General features: G+C 35.9%; 1 protein-coding gene across 2 annotated transcripts in view; it reads right to left on the bottom strand.

Moving 5' to 3' along the window:
* Positions 1-19,654, bottom strand: part of LOC150108873 (serine/threonine-protein kinase unc-51-like) — a 400,205-nt gene extending 380,551 nt beyond the window's left edge. For both annotated transcript variants that reach the window (XM_090410511.1, XM_090410519.1), the window contains exons 1-2: positions 19,337-19,654; positions 3,323-3,412 (exon numbers count right to left, since the gene is read on the bottom strand). In XM_090410511.1, the coding sequence (XP_090266637.1) occupies positions 3,323-3,412; positions 19,337-19,426 (180 nt within the window). In that variant the 5' untranslated portion in view covers positions 19,427-19,654. The remainder of the gene's footprint in view (positions 1-3,322; positions 3,413-19,336) is intronic.
* Positions 19,655-20,503: the final 849 nt, after the last annotated feature.

Raw genomic sequence — 20,503 nt, 5'->3', positions numbered from 1 at the left:
TCACAGAGCAAGCACTATTTGTTCCAATGACAATGCTCTTACTGTTGAACTCACTCACTTATGTCACACCTGTTTAGCCAATGGCTATAATCTCCATAGGACAGAAAAAATACTAAATGCTCCACAGAAATCCCCTCCATTGCCTACCAGACAAGACAGCAGCAAAACTGCTACCATACATTCAAGACACATCTGAAAAGCTATCTAGAGTGCTCAACAAATATCAACTACGCACCGTATTTAAACTTTATGTCAAATTGGCAACTCTCATCTGTTCACCTAAGGACAGACTCTCTTCTTTATCACATCCCGGAGTTTATGAAGTGCCCTGTTCTCGTGAACGGGCTTACTATGGACAGACAGGAAGAACTGTTGACATCCACCTTGGTGAATGTAAAAAATTCATCCACCACTATCATTATGGCAAGTCAGGTCTAGCAGACCATGCCTTGGATATTCCTTCACACAGAAGTCATTAAAACACAAGAGTTTTTTGGAATCAACAGGAGCTTTAAAACATATTCCAAACTTCAACAAGTATAGCTGTATAAATTTACCAAAAATCTAGGAGAGTTATTTTAAGATCTAAATTCATATATATATATTTTCCCAACATACATGGTTTCTAATTAGAACTTTAGTTCCTTGTGTTGTCAGTTACAATTTTTTTAAACTAGTCACACTGTTATACCAAATTGGTGTTGTTTCGCGTTCTGTGACAAAGTATTTTTGTGCTCTGAAGATACTGGTATTATATCCAGTATCTTCAGCAAATAAGTTAATAAATATTATTTTGTTACCATTCTGTGTTGTCATCAATAACGTTAAAATAAATAACATGTACTGTATAATAACATAAGCCTTTCCACGCATTTGAAGCATTTTTCTTCTACTGTTTTTATGCTCTGAAGATGCTGGATATAATGCCAGCAAAAATCAGCAAATAAGTTAATAAATATTATTTTTTTATCATTCTGTGTTGTCATCAATAATGTGAAATTAAATAACAAGGAAGATGCTTGTTATGGTGTGTGCAGGGGGTTACTGCAGCAATAGAGAAATGAGAGAATCATCATGTAAATAAATAGAGAAGGTTTATTTATTTATTTTTTATGTGGTTACCACCCACGAAAGGTTATTGCTAAACCTGTAGTACATTGGTACTGTGGGTCGGCTAAGGACATTTTTTCATTTTTGTCAGTTTTATGTATACTTTTTGTAATTTTTATTTATTTTTTACCTGGTACAAAAACCCTGCTCTAGAGGCCAAATATGGAACTTTTTCCAGCTACTTCAGTTCTCCAATAAGTGGGGTGGTGGTCTCACACCGGGCGATGAAATTCATCTTTCACCTAAAGACAATCACAAATATCCATGCCTACGACAGGATTTGAACCTGTAACCTGTTTGGTTGGAGAGTGGGTATGCTAACTACTCAGACAATCTGGCCAGCAATGACATTATGAAATGAAATTACTTAGAAATAAATATCTAACACAGAATTTGCAGGAGGTAATATTCACATGAAGAGTTTGAACTAAGGATATTGTTATAACCATATCAAATTTGTATTATTATATATTGGCATCTTCATCAAGTATGAAGACTCATCTTGGAAGATCCAAACTATCTACAGATTATCTATCATACTTCTCCTTGAACCCACTGACAGTCAAAGTGCTCACATCTGACTTAGGCAACCATTCCATTCATGCACTATTCTCCAAGAAAAAAAAAAAAAATCAATAAATCCTCACACCCATTCCCAACCACAATATTACTCGACTTCTAGGGATGACCTCGTTCTACTCTCTCTATATAAGTGCTGAAATATTTCTATTGCATCAAGTAAGTTTTTATCATATACTTTCTTTCTCATCTATCAACCAGAATTTGCAACTGCAACCCTCAACTCATAGGGAACAATCCACAGGTCACTCATCATCTTGGTCACTAGCCTCAAGATCCCCTTTATTACTTACTCATCCCAAGAAACCCAGGTGACCAGATATGGACATATCAAGGCCTTATGAAGAGGAATGATAACTTCATTATTTCTGCTTGTCAGTGTGTTCTTCAATAATCAAGTAATTCTATGAACTATCTTGGCAAATTTAGCAACATGCCCTTTAAACTTCACCTCTCCATCTACCACCATCCCTAAATCCCTAGCTTCATCAATTTCCTGAAATACAGTTCCATCAGTGTGTTACACAGCTTATAATCTATTCGTCGCAAAATGCATAACTTGGCATTTCTCCACATTAAACAGACACCAATTATCTTTTGCCCATGCCATCAGCCTCTTCAAACCATCTTGAAAGCTCTCCACATTGCTTTGATTAATTATTACTCTATCCAATTTTGCATCATCAAGCAAACAACTGAATTAAGTCCCTATATACAAATTAAACAGTAGTGGTCCAAGCACATAGCCTTGCAACACACCACCTGCTTTCTCCTGAATTCTGCTCCTCCATATAGTACTAACATACCAGTTAGGGTTCAGGAATACAAAACAGCATTGGATTTCTGCCAAACTCTCACCCTGAAGTCAAAAATCTTTTAAGCTCCTGTGCTATGTCAAACTATAAATTAACATTTTCTTTCAGATATTCTCCTTTAATACAGTATTCCTATCAAAACATTCTGTAAAACTTTGATGAAGTTCTTGTTCTTTCTATTTATGTTTAGAAGAGAAGCAGCTTTCTCTCACCTCCCAATTAGTTATCACAGTAAATCCCAGAGTCAAAATTAAAATCACTCTACTATATCAAAAAATACTTCTTATGAAGCATGTATGGACCATAGAGTTATCATCCATGAGAACATCAATCATCAAATTAAAACTGGATTGCAAAGATGAATTAAGAAAGAAAGAAAGAAGTATTTTTTAGAGCAGTTAGTGTCTATGAAATATGAGTAAAAAAATAAATAAAAAAGATGGCCATATAAAGTTCAAATTTTGCACATTTTAAAAGTACAAACATAAATAACTAAGCTATTTCAGAAGTTTAATTGCTTTACATTCAGGAAAATCAGTCAAAAGAGAATACTGATCACATTATATTTTGCAAACAATTCACAAATATTCTAATATCAAACCTTTCTCCATTACATTAAAAGATATGAACAGACAGAGAGAGAGAGAGAGAGAAAGAGCTACTCAGAACTTCAACAAAATTTTCAATTGCAACAAACTGAGCCTCAAACTGAATTTCATGAAACTTATCCAGTTTTCTTTTAAAATAAGGTAAAATAATATTAATAAAAGCTACACATTTTACAAGTAAAAAGAATTATTACATCGGGGATAACTTACCTTCAGGATCTTAATTTCTTTACCTAGCAAATTTTGAGATTTTGCTAGGTTTTTCTTTGTGATACTCTTGATGGCAACTGGATCATGTGACTAATTAAAAAAAGAAAAAAACAACCATTATAAACAAAGTGCTAAAATTTTATCTTATGCTGTTTTATTCATTTTAAAGTAAGAAAGTATGTACACATTGCATTAAATAACAAAACATAGAAGAAACAAGAATGATGATGTTAATGGATGAAGATAGTGAAATAGAAACTGCTGCAGAGGACAAAGTTGAGGTATTCAGAGAAAATTTATAAGGGTGTTTCATCCTCATCTGGGTGACAATAAGAGATGCTGAAGTGTAGAGGAGATAGGAGAGGATGACTTAATTGTGAGCAAGCAAAGATGTATGTGACAAAATAAAATATCTTTATGTCAATAAGAAAATAAGATTTGATGATACATCATCATGTGTCTTAAGGGAATGTTCCAGGAAGTTGACATGACTGTTTAATAAGTCTCTTAAAACAGCACAGATCCCAAGAGAGAGCGGAAAGAAGTTAAAACTGTTCTACTGTATGACGATAAGGCTATGGCTATAAATTATAGGCAATCTGTATATCTGGGATTGTAGTTAAGCAATTGGAGTGATCCGTGAGAACTAGGATACATAAATGGATTGATAACAGCAGTATTCTGTGATTGTCAGCATAGGTTTGTTAAAGGCAGATCATGTTTTGCTATCTTACTATGTACTATAACAAGATGACAAATGTATTGGACAGGAAGATGCATATACAATGGTAAACTTAGAATTTGCAAACACTTTTGATAGATTGCAGCACAGCAAACCGTTAAATAAACTGAAATGAATAACAGATTAGTGAGTTTTATCTGTGACTGGCTGTCAAGGTATCAGGAAGTTGTATATGTGGGTGCAGTAATCTGAAAGCTACTAGTGGTGTGCCGGAAGGGTATGGGGGGGTCTCCTGTGGGGTCACTGTTGTTTAACTCAGTGGCACAGTCAGAGGGGGGAGGGCAAGGTGCCCTAGCTCCCCCCAAAGAAAAAGGAAAAAACCATTATAAAATTTTCCAAAAATCTTTTCCTAATTAAAATTTTTATCTTTTTATTTATGTTGTGTCGTCGTGTGGTCTATTTCTGTACTACTAATGAATTAGTGATCATTGCAGATGCTCAGTCATAGGTCGTATGTGATGTGTAGTGTGTATTCCCAAATCGTCTACTCAACTTTCCCCCCCCCCACCCCCCAACATTAAATCCTGAGTGTGCTACTGGTTTAACTTGTATATTAATGATATTAGGATGGACTTAACTGGTAATATGCAACTATTTGCATATGATGCAAAATTCGGGAGAACAATGCAGAGCCAAGCAGTGTGGCTTTACAGGACTTGAGTAGATTGTATAAAGGGGAAGGCAAGTGTAGTTGTCAGTTCAACTTGCAAAGTGTAAGGTTTTGAAATTTGTTAAGCAAAGATGGGATGCAATGTATACACTTGGCAGAGAAACTTTGAAGGAAGTATGGGATATGAGAAATCTAGGAGCAGTGGACAAGAACTTGAAATTCTGGGGGGCTACAGTGCACAAGCTGTGTATTCACATAAAGTCAGCAAATCAAATAATGGCAATGATGCAGAGGAACTTGACATGCAGAAATACAGGTTATGATTCCACCGTATAAGGCCTTGATCAGCACAGACTGAGTCACCTGATTTTCATGGTGATGAGGATATGTTAAAAAAGGGTCCAGAGAAGATTCACAAAAGTGGTAACTGATCTTTGGAATGTGAAGACAGATTGAGTGAATGTAATTTGCAAAACCCTGTGAATATGATGAGGAGAGGAGATATGATTGAAATATTTAAGTTCGTCAGGGGTTGTTACAGGAAAACATGAAAGAAATTTTTCACAGAATGGGAGAGAGAGGGGTAGAATAAGAGGTCATCCCTGGAAATTGTATAAGGAGGGTGCAGGCAAAAGAGTGAGGAGAAAGTTTTTTGCATGGGAAGTGGTTAAATGCATTGCCTGAGTGTGCTGTGAATGCAAACATATTGAATGAATTGAAGGCATAGGTTGATGAGTTTTGTGTAGGAGTGTATACCACCTTCAATGAGTCTGACTGTATGGTGATTGATTGCATTAACCTGCAGTGATGTTAATAATGATAAATATTATTTATAAAAAAAAAATTACTTATGTGAAATTAACCATGTGTCATATGCAAGTTTGTTTGCTTACACTTGGATAAAGGATTAAACTAAATTTATTATAGTCTAACCAAGTGGGGAAAAAACTTCCAACATCTTTTTCTAAATCCAGAGTAGTTTAATAATAATGCAAGACACCTTTTGGCAACTCGTATAGGTAAATAAGACTTCTCCATTGCTTCCACCTTGGTATCACCACCTCTGGGTCTGGCTCCCACTGATGAGACCTAAATAAAGGTCGAAACCAGTCTGGATAGTGGCCCTTCCTTTAATGCATAGCATTATACATGTCCACAAGAAGATGTGTTTTGCATTATGGGAGATACCAAGACAAGGAGTGATGAAAGCTTGGTCCACCTTTACCATGAGTTGCCTCAGTCCTGAAGATACTTCAGGTGCAAACTTTGTTTGCTTATACTTAGATAAAGGATTAAACTAAATTTATTATTAATAAAGTCCTGTCTCAATCTGTTAAAAACAGTGCTTTAAATACAAGACTGTTAAAAGCATTGTGCGATGAAACGAGCTCTGATCATCAAAATCTTCTTTACCATTCAGAAGTTCATTGGCTGTCCCATGGTAAAGTTCTCAAGAGGCTATATGACCTCTGAAAGGAAGTTGGGTGTTTCTAATTGATAAGAAAAGCGACCTGTTCCATTATTTCCAGAATAAGAAATGGATAGCCAGGCTGGCATATCTCAGCAATATATTTTCGATATATAAACGAGTTGAATTTAAAACTTCAAGGTCTGGATACAACAATAATTAATACTTGGAACAAGATCGAATCATTCAAAAAGAAACTCAAACTCTGGTTAATATGACTGCAGAAAGAAATAATAAAATGTTTTTTCAGTTGTAATCAGATATATTAATAATGGAAGCAGATGATTTCTATTCACAGAATTCATTTTCAGTTCATATTGCAGCCCACTTGAAAAGTATTATCCTGAACATGAGGATCCCCGGACGCAAAATATGTGGATTGTGAACCCCTTTGTTGAACACAAAGAGACAGCCCTTTCCCATGAAGAAATCCTTCAACTTATTGAATTATCATCAGACAAAGGACTAGAAAGTACTTTTAATTCTATGAGTAATTTGAAATTCTGGGTAAGAATGAAAAACAAATTACATGAAATAGCAATGAGATTTCTTCTTTGTTTTTCCACATCTTTGTGAAACCACATTTTCTGCTATGAATTTATGATGTCATTATTTATGATGTCATAATATGTCATAAATAATGGCTATAACAAAAATACTGTTAATAAAATACTCTATAAAACTACAACAACAAAAACGAATCTAGATTACAGTAAAACCATAGCCATCCCATACATTAAAGGGTTATCAGAAAAAATCAACAGAATCCTACAACATTATAATCTCAATGCCACCTTTAAACCACCCACTAAACTTAAAACCATATTCAACTCCTCTAAGGATCCTCTCCTCCCATTAGCACATCCTGGAGTCTATTGCATCCGCTGCACCTGTAACTTACCGTACATTGGGGAAACAATCCCTATACACAAGAAAGAACACATTAAATAGGACCATTAAATATGTGAAGCAGGCCTCTCAGACCACGCACTCAACACCTTACACCAAATCAACTGGAAAAGCACCTGCTCCTTACACCGCACAAAAACCTGGTACGAAAGGAAATTTAAGGAATCCTGCGAAATCCTGATAAACCACCCTAATATCAACAACAAAGATGGCATGAAAATTCCAAGGATCTGGATGGCACACATTCAGCCTACCAATATGAAAGATCCAGCATAAGTCAGGACTCAAGCCAATCCTTAGCTAGTATTAGAAACCATTCCATACCAACTAGCTGGAATGATGTTAATATATGTATATAGTAGACAACTAATAATAGAACTCTAGTATTGATGTATAATTTTTTTTTTTTTATTTATTTATTTTTTATTTTTATTTTATTTTTATTTTATTTATTTATTTTTTTTTTTAATTTTTTTTTTCTCACTTTTACAGATGTCAGGCCAACAATTGTGGTAGCAGTTGGTCAGTGTCTTTAACAAACCAGTTTGATTGTTTCCTGTGTATAGTTGTATGCTCCAGAAGATGACCTTGACATAGAGGTCGAAACGTCGAATGTAGATTTTAGTTATATTAAACTAAAGTTTTTATTCAAACACGGTAGTTGTCACCATAATTTTCAAAAATGTAAACATGTATATATTTCAGTATTGTAATTAATTTGAATAAATTATTTGTTGCTCACTGAAATGTTAGTTTGTCTTTTTACAAGGGTGGTCTGAAAAGTTCTCAGCCTAACAATGAAAAAACGAATTTATAATTTCAAAATTATTTTTATTTTTCAACATAATCTCCCTTAACACTAATACATTTATTCCAGCGATGCTCCAGTGCTATTATCCCGTCCCTGTAGTGGTTCTCAGTAAGAACTGCAAAATACCCCTCTACAGCGGCAATCACTTCTTGAAGAAAAATGCTGACCAGTGAGGAAGAGTTTTAGTTTTGGGAAGAGATATAGAAGTTAGAGGGAGTCAAATGGAATAGGGTGGATGTTCCAACAATTCATAGTGCAGATCCCTGAATTTTCCCATTGCTAAAACATGATTTTTTTCTTCTGCAAACCGGGTTTTTTTTTCGTCTAGTCTGGTTAAAAGTTTATTGAGGTCTCATCAGTGAGAGCTAGATGCAGAAGAGATACTACAGATCGAAATAATGTAGGTTATATATTTCCCATACAAAAGTAGTGAAAAGGTGTCCAGTGTCATCTCATGAAAATTAGCTATTATGAATCTCTAATTATTTCTCTCTTGGGCTTCTCTCTTGTCCTCTGCATACTCCAGGCCCAGTCAAGTCTTTTACATTTCTGAACCAGGAGTGTCACTGTGTTCCTTTCTTTCACTTCCCTTCAGTTCTTCCCTCTAATAATTCTTTTTGATGACTTTCATGCCTTACAGTACCACCCATATATGATATTTTATGGGTCATATTGCGAGGCATGAATTTTCTTTATTAGTTCCAATAAAGAACATTCTTTACTGGAACTAATAAGCAATGCTAGTTCCAATTTAGTATCCATCATCTTCAAAACTTCTTCATTTCTCTTCTGAATCCATGAGATCTTCAGTGATCTTCTATATGTCCAAATCTCAAAAGCATCAATTCTACTGTCTTCCTTGTTTGTTACATGTTGCTGCTCAACAGATTTTTTTTTTTTTTCCCTATGGAGCAGAAATATATCAATTGTTTTTTCTTCTTATTTCTGTAGATGTGAGTATATTTTTCATTCTGTTAAAGGTTGATTTTGCAATTTGTATTCTTCTTCTAATCTCTCTTTTGCATTTTGCATTTCCCATTCTCCATAATTAAATGTCCTAAATAAGTGTATTTAGGACACTTGATTTATTTATTTAACTTATTTTATACTTTAGTTTTCAACTTTAATTTTTAACTTTGAGTATATTTCTCTCCTTACTATCATAACTTTAGATTCTTTGGAATTTAATGTAGGGCCATATTTTATACTGTGTATTTATTTGCTCCATTATAGTATAGTATGCTAAGTATGCTATGAAGACGGCTAGCAGAAGTTATTTTGCTAGCCTTCTTCTTTTTCAGCAATTAATACCAGTATTGTCTCCATAACGAAGATTATTTATACTTCTTCCTCCTATTTTTACACTGTCCAGTTTTTCCATACCCTCAAAAATTTCTTCATAAGAATTTCTTCATAGCAATTGAACAGAAGAGGAGAGAGCATAAATCACTACATAACACCTTTTTGTATAGAAAGTTTCAGACAGTTCAATGTTCATTTATATGTTTGCAGTTTGGTTGCAATATATGTAGGATATCAGTCTTATGTCATCATTAAGAGAGACCTCCAGGGAATCAGGTTTCATTTAAAGAGGTGACATACTATACCTGCATCAGCTTTCATAATTGTTCCTGAATTCATTCACTATTTGCATACACAACCAATGGCAATCCATTCCAATCAAGCACCACTCTATGAGAGAAAAATCTAGCTGTCATTCTCTTCTTGATCATATTTATTCTCAACTTCTAAGGATGCCCTATAATTCTTCCTCCACCCTCCGTAAAACGAAAAATTCCATCTACTGAAATCGTCTATGTCCCCTTCAGAAGTTTGTAAATCTGAATCATATCACTCCTCTTTCCCCTTTTTGCTAGTGTCTGCAGTGTACAAATTTTCAATCAAATTTTCATAATCAGTATTCCACAATCCTGATATCATTTCTAACACACTCATTTGTACTCTCTCCACTGTATCAAAATCACCACAGAAACCTGGAGACCAGACCTGAGTACAATAGCTTAGGTGGTCTTATCAAGGCCTTGTAAAGAGGCAAAGTGACTTTCTTATCTTTACATATCAAGATTTACTTCAGAATTACAATTATTCTCTGAGTTGCATTTGCAATCTTTGCTATATAGCCCTCGAACTTCAACTTTCTGTCGCATTCCTGATTGCATCATCAGCAAATAGCTGTATATCACATGCTATATCCTTCCCAATGTCATTAATGTACAGACTGAATAACAATGGACCAAGAACTGATCCTTGTGGTGCACCACTGGTTATCTTAAATTTAACTCTTGCAGACTCATATCCCCCATATATCAGTTTTTGATATCTGTCAGTCAGCCATCCTCTTATCCAGGTCAATATTTTATAACCCAATCCCATATTCTTCAATCTATGCAACAGTCTTCCATGCTGGATCCTGTCAAAAGCCTTAGCAAAATCCAAAAGTATCATGATGTATCCATTTCACTCGTCTCTCAATCAATGACATTATTATAGAATGTCAGCAAGCTGCTCAAACATGACTTCCATTAGTAAACCCATGCTGTTCATTGTGAAGTATGGTTCTCTGTCAATCCATTTCTGAATGCGAGCCCTAACCAACTTTTCCAAAATCTTCACTACCACTCCAGAAATACTGATAGGTCAATAAATGAATACATCAGTCTTTGCACCACCCTTGCTAACTGGGATTACCATATATTCTTTCCACGCCTGTAGAATCTTCCCTGTTCTGAGACTCAAATCATATACAGTGGTCAACAGAATAGCCAGTTCAGATGAACACTCTTTTAGCACTCGTGCTAATATTCCATCAGCTCATATTGCTGAATTCTTATTCAGTTTGTGCAACAGTTCTAGTACCTCCTCATACACAAGTTTCTTAATCCAGTGAAGAAGTAGAAGTGAGCACAATGTTGCATACATCAGATTGATAGCATTTAACAAATAGGTACTCATTAGTTGAATAGTCTCTTCTGCATCTGTCACCCATCTGCATTTGGTAGAGTTATTCTTTCATAATCATTTTTCTTTTACATGCAGAATCAGTTTCTTTTCATACTCAGACTTAGCACTGGCAGTGGAACTGGATGGCATATCATGGCAGCCCATGTAATACATGAATGTGCAAGAGCACATTGGTACTGCTTCTAATGAAGTTTTTCAATTTAAGTCTCAGCTCTGGCAGGATTCCAAGGGAATTTATTTAAATCATCCTGCAGGATGATTTAAATAAATTGGCATCACCACATTTATCCACTTTAACTCATAACTTTTATCAACTGTTGCTCTCCCCATTTTTGCATCTGCAAACAACTGAACATCCCCTCTGAAATCTTACCCTATATCACTGGTATACAAATTAATGAGTACCAACTTTTCCAATACTTTATCAACCACTCCTGATATGTTAATTGGTCTCTTGTTTGTTATCACTGTCTTGGATCTGCCTTTATGCAATGGAACTGTCTCATCCTCTTTCCATTCCCATGGAATACTGCCAGAGTTGAGACTTAAATTGAACAGCTTCATTTTGACAAAAGGATAATAATTGTCAATTTAATGTTGCAAAATGTAAGTTTATGCACTTCTAGTTGAAAACATTACATATGATGTATCATATATAATGTGTTCAAGAGTTTTCACATTTGCAAGAGCATATCATCCAGGTAGTGACATTGAAGGAATGAAGGAACCATTAGTTTATATGGGAACTGTGGTGAATGAAGTGGAGGTGAATAGTCTGTTACAGAACCTTAATGTGAATACATCTGTGGGATTGGATGGTATACCAGCACGGGTCTTACGTGAAGCGGCTAAAGAATTGTCAGTGCCATTGACCTTATTGTTTAATCTGAGTCTCGGGTCTGGTTTAGTCCCGAAGGGGTGGAAAGAGGGAAAAATAGTTCCACTGCATAAAGGAGGATCTCAGACTACTGTTGCAAATTACTGACCGATCAGTGTATAAGGAGTCGTTTCAAGGTCTTGGAGAAAGTAGTCAAGGGAAAAATACAGGAATGGATTGATGAAAATGAGATACTGTATGGGGGACAGCATGGTTTTGTTAAGGGTAGATTATGCCTCAGTAACTTGCTCAGTTTTTATAACACAGTGACGGCTGAACTGGATAAGGGTAATAGGTTTACAGTGATACTGCTGGACCTGGCTAAGGCCTTTGACAGGATACCACATGGAATTCTAATCCATAAACTGCAACATATGGAAATGGATATAGGGTTGGTAAGATGGATAGGAGGGTGGTTGATGGAGAGATATCAGAGAGTAGTTTATTCAGGAGTAGAGTCCAAAAGACGGCCTGTGACTAGTGGTGTGCTGCAGGGTTCTGTCCATGGACCACTGCTGTTTAATTTGTTCATTAACGATATAGGAAAGGATCTCAGAGGAACAGTTCATTTGTTCGCTGATGATGCAAAGTTGGGTAGGGCAATAGTGAATGCAGAAGATGTCAAAATTTTGCAGGATGATTTGGATAGATTGGAGGTCTGGGCTAAGGAGAATGGATGTCAATTTAATGTGGCAAAAGGTAAGGTTATGCATTTTGGGGTGAAAAGATTAGCAGTAGTATATCACATTGGTGGAACTATATACTCCAGGAGATTGATGAGGCCAGGGACTTGGGAGTGTTGGTGGATAGGGAATTGAAGTTTAGGAGGCATATTGCAAAAGTGGCTAAATCAGCTCATCAAATCACTTGGATGCTGAAGAATAATTTGACGAGAAGAGACAAGCAAGTTATTGTTCCTTTGTATCGAGCCTTGATAACAATTTCCTAACAGTTTCCTTGTGTGCATTGTCAAAGTTATCTACTCAAATAGCTTCATCTTCTTTCCCATTATTTCAAGCAAAAATTACCAGTAATTTACAAGACTTGAGATACGTAGAGCAGCTATGAAGAAGTGCATATGATTGGTGCGGTATTAACAAAAGATTGCATGAACCAAAGACAAACTAGCATTTCAACAGTTGAGTTGAAATGATAATTATCTTCAAATGAATTCCATAATATCTGAAACACATTCACTATATATATTTCTTAGTTTTAACACATTCACGACGGGGTGGTATCAAGCAAAACCATATGTTGCACCGGCAACATGTGGTTTTGCTCGAGTCTATACAGCAGTTTCTGTTGGAGGGGAGATGTGATTCATTAGTTAGTGCCGTTTTTTTATCCCAGTTGTCTCTAATTACACTATTTGTTGAGAAATATAATGATTCTGTGCGTTAATAATGCATAGCTGAAAATTGTCACATACCCCCCCCCTGGGGGTATGCATACCACACTTTGAGAAACACTGCCATAATGCAGAGCATTATACATGCCCATAAGGATATGTGCTTTGCATTATGGGATACTAAAGCAAGTGATGTGAAGTCATTAGCCTCTATATATGAATTTTCCAGTCCTGAAAATACTACAGGTACAAACTTCCTTTGCTTACACTTGGATAAAGGATTAAACCAAGAATATAATTTCTTGGTATTTTTAATTGGTGTGTATAATTGTTAGTTTGGGTCTCCATTATGAGTCTCCGAACTCCATGAGATAGCATATAATAATAATAACTGTCACAGTTATCCTTACTTTCTATTTTAAAGATGGAATCACAGTTGCACGATTCCATTCATTGGGTATTCTTCCTGTGTTATACATTTTGTTTATTAAAATAAGAAATTGTTAGTGAAATTCATTTCCTGCATATTTTCCATTTCTTTTCATGCTTCAATTAATTCTTCTATTGTAATGTTGCCAGCCTGGTTGACCGAATGGTTAGCATATCCGCTCTCCAGCGAAGAGGCTGCAGGTTCGAATCCCACCAAGGGCATGGATATTTGTGATTGTCTTTCACCTTCATATATTCATTCATCCAACCCTCAACCCTCCTGCAATGGCAGAGACATTCACCCTGTAGTGGGTGGAAAAGGCAGGCTGATCATCATCATTGTAATGTTATTTGTTAATCTTAATTGTTAATTTTATCGAAAATGGGCAAAGGACAAGAGAACATCCTTGGAAGCTGAGAATGAATACCACTAAGAAAGTGATGAGGGCTAGATTTTTCTCTCATAGAGTGATGCATGATTGGATACTGTGTATGTAAGTAGCATAAATGAATTAAAGAATAAATATGATGGCTGGTGCACGTGGTATGTGTCCTCTCTCACTATAGAATAACGTGTATGCCATAGTAAATAACTTTATTATGTAAATATTTCATCTTATGTATCAAAAGACATCATCCGCTAATGAACAACAATAGGAATTTAATTCAAAAAAATAAAAAACAGTAGGTGCATGCTTAAATTGGAACCCCTCTACGTATACAGTCACGCATTCATGGATAAAAAAGTACTGGGTTGAAATTAAATTACTTAAAATAAAATATAGCAGATAAATTATTCAATGCAACTGAGGTTTTTGAAGTGAGACAGCCATTTCAATTAAGATTAGCTATATTAAGTAAGGCTTGAGCACTTTCTTTATATAACCATTAATGTTTATATATGAATCTATGTAGTAACATATATTCATGTATAAACATGAACGTTTATATATTAATGTGGTTAGCATTTTCGATTCCATGTTGTGCAAGGCCAGATTTGTGAGGTTCGATAAGGCGGATGGTCTTGATGTTCAGAGATACGTTTATTTATAGATCTTCCTGTTTGTCCATAATAAGACAGGTTACATGAACATGGTACTTAATATATGCTAGGTAGCATCATTGGTGAGGGTTTGTCTTTTGGAGAAGGTAGCAAGATGTGAATTTAGTTGATGGGTTTGTAAGTAGCAATGAATTAATATTTTTTTCCTCATAATTTTTGCCACATGTTCAGAGAAGCCTTTAATATATGGAATGGAAGTCTTGTGAGCTTCTTTTTGTCTGGGTCAATTTTTAGAAAAGTGATTAATTATTTTTTGGGTTGTTATTGGATTATATTCATTTAGTAATGCTGTTTCTTTGATAATTTCCAATTCTTGTTTTAGGGATTCTTCAAAAGAACAAATCTTTTGTGCTCTAGATACTAAAGATTTTATGTTGCCATATTTTTGAGATGGATAGTGAGCAGATGACCTGAAAAAATTTTTGTAGATGGAAGTGGAAATGGATCAATCTTGTTCGTGCTAGATGTGTACATCAAGACACCTGCTGATGATTCCTTTTCTAGTGTGAACTTGATATGAGAATGAAGTGTGCTGATTTTTTGTAGAAATGAGTAGAGTTCTGGTTCTGTGCGACTCCAAACTGCAAAGACATCACTGGCATAGTGTAGCCACATTGTTGGATTTGAGTCATGATTGAGGATTCTATAGGCAGTCGCACATATAAAATATCAAGATTCTTGTCTACACACCTGCTGATGATTCCTTTTCTAGTGTGAACTTGATATGAGAATGAAGTGTGCTGATTTTTTGTAGAAATGAGTAGAGTTCTGGTTCTGTGCGACTCCAAACTGCAAAGACATCATTGGCGTAGTGTAGCCACATTGTTGGATTTGAGTCATGATTGAGGATTCTATAGGCAGTCCCACATATAAAATATCAAGATTCTTGTCTACCCATCCATCCCTTCACTGGCCACTCAAACTCCTTTTGAGTTTGAGAGCGAAAATTCTATCTTCTAGGTGTTCAAGAAAAAAGTTGACTAAGTTAGGTGATAAGGGTGAGCCCACTGATGTTCCTTCCTGTTGTTTATATATTATTATTATTATTACCCAAGACCTCATGGAGCCAAAGACTCTGCACATATACACGCTTTATACAGTTTCCAGGGATGACCTCTGGTTCTTCCCTGATTTCCCACTATTCTCTGTAAAACTTCTCCAGCACTGATCCTAGAACAACCCCTTATCAACTTGTAGGTCTCTATCATATCTCCCCCCCCTCTTCCTCCTGTCCACCAGACTGTGCAAATTACATATTCTCAATCTTTCCTCTTCACACTGCAAAGTTATTTCAGGTGCAAACTTTGTTTGCTTACACTTGGATAAAGGATTAAACCAAGAATATAATTTCTTGGCATCTTTAATTTATAATATAACCAAGTGGAAAAACTTCCAACAACTATCTCTAATCCAGAGTATTTTAATAATGTGTGACACCTTTTGGCTACTCATATATGGAAATAAGACTTCTGCATTACTTTAACCTATGTATCCCTTCTGGGTTTGGCTATCATTGATGAGACCTCAATAAAGGTCGAAACCAGTCTGGGCGGTGACTCATCCCATAATGCATAGCATTATACATGTCAATAAGGATATGTGCTTTGCATTATGGGATACTAAGGCAAGTGATGTGAATTCAGTAGCCTTTTGGTACATGTACAATGTACAAGCCTAGTAATGAAGATGCTTCATGCACACAAGCTATGTTTGCATACACTTGGATAAAGGATTAAACCAAGAATATAATTTCTTGGCATCTTTAACTTCCAACATCTATCTCTAATCCAGAGTATTGTACTGAAGATTTGGGCTGCAGAGTTGACTCCTATGCTGCCACTTTATGCTCTCTTACTCCACTGGTATCTACCTTATACCCTGGAAATTAGCCCATGTCCAATCTATTCTCAAGAAGGGTGATAGATCCTTACTATCAAAATACCACCCAATCTCTCTCTCTCTCTCTAACCTCAGTCCTCTCCAAAGAAATTGAGAGAAGCATCAACAGCCAACCCCCATATTACCTTCAAAGTATTCAACTAATAAATGACCAGCAGTTTGAATTTGGCCAATATCATTCAACAGGAGATCTACTCATTTGTCACAAAACTCTAGGTAAGTACCATGAAAAAGTTTGGCAAATCCCAAGTGGCTGCACTAGATATCTCCAAGGCTTTTGATCAGGTCTGGCACAAGGGTCTATTAAGTGAGCTTCCATCATTTGGCCTATCAAATGATTTCTGCAACTAGATTGCCAGTTTTCTCATTGGGTGTAGATTATGTGTGATGGCTGTATCTTCTAACTATGCAACTAATGCTGGAGTCACACAAGGTTCTGTCCTCTCACTAACCCTGATTCTTCTATACATCAACGACCTACTATAATTTTGCTGACAACAGTAACACTACATTCCTCTTTCTTACTTGACAAAACTCGCACCAAACCAACCAACAACTCACAGAGTTAGAACTTCGGATTTCCAAACCATTCTTCAATGGGGCTTAGATAACCTTGTCAATTTCAAAACCTGCAAAATGCAGCTCTACCTATTTCCACAAAAAAAAATAAATAAAATATATATATATTATCCCAGCCTTGCCTTTGACAACAGCCAAATCTCTATGCAAGATGAAATCTTGCTTCTTGGGATTACCTTGACATCAAATCTATTGATATAAACATATTACAACCATTAAAGATACCAAGCAATTTTTTAAACTTGGTTTTAATCCTTTTTCCAAAGTAAGCAAACAAGCAGGTAAGTCAAGTTTGCGCCTGAAGTATTTTCAGGTCTGAGGCAACTCGTGGTAAAGATTGAGTAAGCTCTGATCACTTTCCTTAGTATCTCCCATAATGTAAAGCACATCTCCTTGCAGACATGTATGATGCTATGCATTAAGGGAAGGGACACTACCCAGACCGGTTTCGACCTTTATTGAGGTCTCGTCAGTGGGAGCCAGACTCTGAGATGCCCAGGTTGAAGTAATGCAGAACTTATAAATTTTACCTATACAAGTTGTCACAAGGTGCTTTGATCTTATTAAATAAAAATCTCAGGATGAGTGAAAGATGTAGAAAGTTTTTTACCTTGGGTATACCATATGTTAAAGATACCAAGCGAAGGTTTTAATCCTTTTTTCCCAAGTAAGCAAACAAGCAGGTAAGTCAAGTTTGCGCCTGAAGTATTTTCAGGTCTGAGGCAACTCGTGGTAAAGGTTGAGTAAGCTCTGATCACTTTCCTTAGTATCTCCCATAATGTAAAGCACATCTCCTTGCAGACATGTATGATGCTATGCATTAAGGGAAGGGACACTACCCAGACCGGTTTCGACCTTTATTGAGGTCTCGTCAGTGGGAGCCAGACTCTGAGATGCCAAGGTTGAAGTAATGCAGAACTTATAAATTTTACCTATACAAGTTGCCACAAGGTGCTTTGATCTTATTAAATAAAAATCTCAGGATGAGAGAAAGATGTAGAAAGTTTTTTACCTTGGGTATACCATATGTTAAAGATACCAAGCAAAGGTTTTAATCCTTTTTTCCCAAGTAAGCAAACAAGCAGGTAAGTCAAGTTTGCACCTGAAGTATTTTCAGGTCTGAGGCAACTCGTGGTAAAGTTGGAGTAAGCTCTGATCACTTCCCTTAGTATCTCCCATAACGCACAGCACATCTCTTTGCGGACATGTATGATGCTATGCATTAAGGGAAAGGCCACTACCCAGACCGGTTTTGACATTTATTGAGGTCTAGTCAGTGGGAGCCATTATCTATATTACAACCATTGTCTCCTCAGCATCCAGAAAATCAGAATTTCTCTTTTGTTCATGGCATTACTTTACCCCAACAACTATTAACCCTGTACAAATCTGCACATCCAGTGAGTACTGCTTGTATATCTGAGTAGATGTAAGAGCTCCATAAAATTACTCTGTGCAATACAAAAGAGAGCAGTCAGACTGATTAGCAGCTCATCTCTTACTAACACATTTCAACCACTCTTGCAAGGGTGTCTAATATCCACTACAAGCATCTTCTATAAATATTTCTATGGCAAATGTTCATCAGAAGTAACATCAATAATTCCTCCCTCTCTACTAAACACACTGAAAACGATGCAAGAACCATCCAACATCCCTTCACAATCAAATTCTATACTTGGAGAACAAGTTTCTCTTTCCCCCTCCATTCCTACCACTGCTGTATTTGAGAACATCCTTCCCTCCCAGGAATACAATTCACAGGCCTTGAAATCCAATGTGAACAAGTTCCTCGTTTACCTCTTCCCATACACGGTAGTAAAATACTATTGGTCGACCAACAAACCTCTCGATTATGGGCCCAACATGTTTGTGTGTTTAATCGTACAAATTACACTTGAAAGTAAACTAGATTCTTGTTACTGATGTGAAGTCGCGGAGATGCTTGCATGCCCTTTTGTTTACTCACACTTGGATAAAAGATAATAACATGAATGTAATTTCTTGTCAAGTATAATTTACTTATTGACAAAGAAAAAAATTGTTACATTCGCATCTCTCATATACGTTCAGCATCCTTCAGTTTTAATAGCTATGAATGAAGTTATGAGATCTTTGAAGCCGATGTATAGTCATCAAATTCAATTAAAAAATTGCAATTCAATGATAAATGAGATCGCAAAAAAAAAAAATATTAAACAATGGTTTGGAAAATGCGTTTATAATCAACAAATTTTCAAATCACACGCATCGGCAATACAAAGTAACTTAGGAATAGGAAAAAATGAAGTTACCTTTCTGTATCGTCCCTTAAAGACAACAGCAAAGGCGCCGTGCCCGATTAAATCCTTTGTGTTATATTCAAATTCACCTACACTTTCCATTTCTCTAACATCAGGAGCTGCTAACCTCTTCCATAAATACAGATGTTATAGTCATCGGCAATTCTGACGCATATGAGGCCTGAGTATGTGAAATAGCATACTAGTCCTTTTGCTTTAAGATGTTCATACATGAAAAATTATAAAACATGACTTAATTACGACGCTACTGGGGACACAACTGCTTAAACAACATACTATTCACATAATTACAGTAAAACTACTAGCTACAAGGATACAAACTTCGTTTCAGCATTTCCAACATAAACAAACATAATAGAAAACAGACACAGATGCCCCCAAACGGGTGAAGATATGATTTCTAGAATCATTTTCGGAAAAAAGAAATTAGGACTTTGAGATTGGATATTATTACAAATATGGCTCATTAACGCAGAAAGGAAATGGTATTGAATTAATAGTAATTAACTATTACTGTTACTGATAGTAGCACGGAGAGTTTTTCTTCTTCCTACCAGAGGCTTTTATTACATGCATTGTTTGTATATATAGAAAGAAATATTCAGAGAAATCATTAAATAAAATAGCAAGAATGTATTCAGATAAATAGTTAAATAAACAATACAAAAAACAATAATTTCTATTTCTGCAAAAAAAGCACACCCTAAGATAGCCGATCTCATACGGTGGTAGCAGGGTTTTTCTCCTCATTAACTCGGGTTTTTCATTCCGCGTATAGACAAATCGCCCTTCAGAAAAGAAATTTTCAACTGATAGTTGGATTGCATCAAGAGTCAACATTAAGTCCTTTCCTGTTTAATATTGTGACGGAGGATCAAGAGAAGAAGTGTGCAGCTAAACTGGAAAGTTAGAGAAAATTACTGAAAGAGAGAGTTATGAGACTGAGCAGAAATAAGACAGAGTAAAGGTTGGCCGATTGGTAGAGCCTCTTCTACTAATGGCTCAGTTAAGTAAGTTTGAGCGCAGTTAGTAGTTGAAAGGGTTAGTAGTTGTTGTGCCAACAGCATCGAACAATCGTTTGATGCTGTTGGCACACTCTCCCTCGATGAGTCTTTGACGCCCTGGAGGTGTCAAATAATAATATTAATAATAATAATA

The sequence above is a fragment of the Typopeltis vanoorti genome, chromosome 2, assembly GCF_054136105.1.
Source record: "Typopeltis vanoorti isolate ZY-2024b chromosome 2, IOZ_Tvanoo_1.0, whole genome shotgun sequence".
Lineage (NCBI taxonomy): Eukaryota > Metazoa > Arthropoda > Arachnida > Uropygi > Thelyphonidae > Typopeltis > Typopeltis vanoorti.
This window is presented reverse-complemented; position numbering and strand designations above follow the sequence as displayed.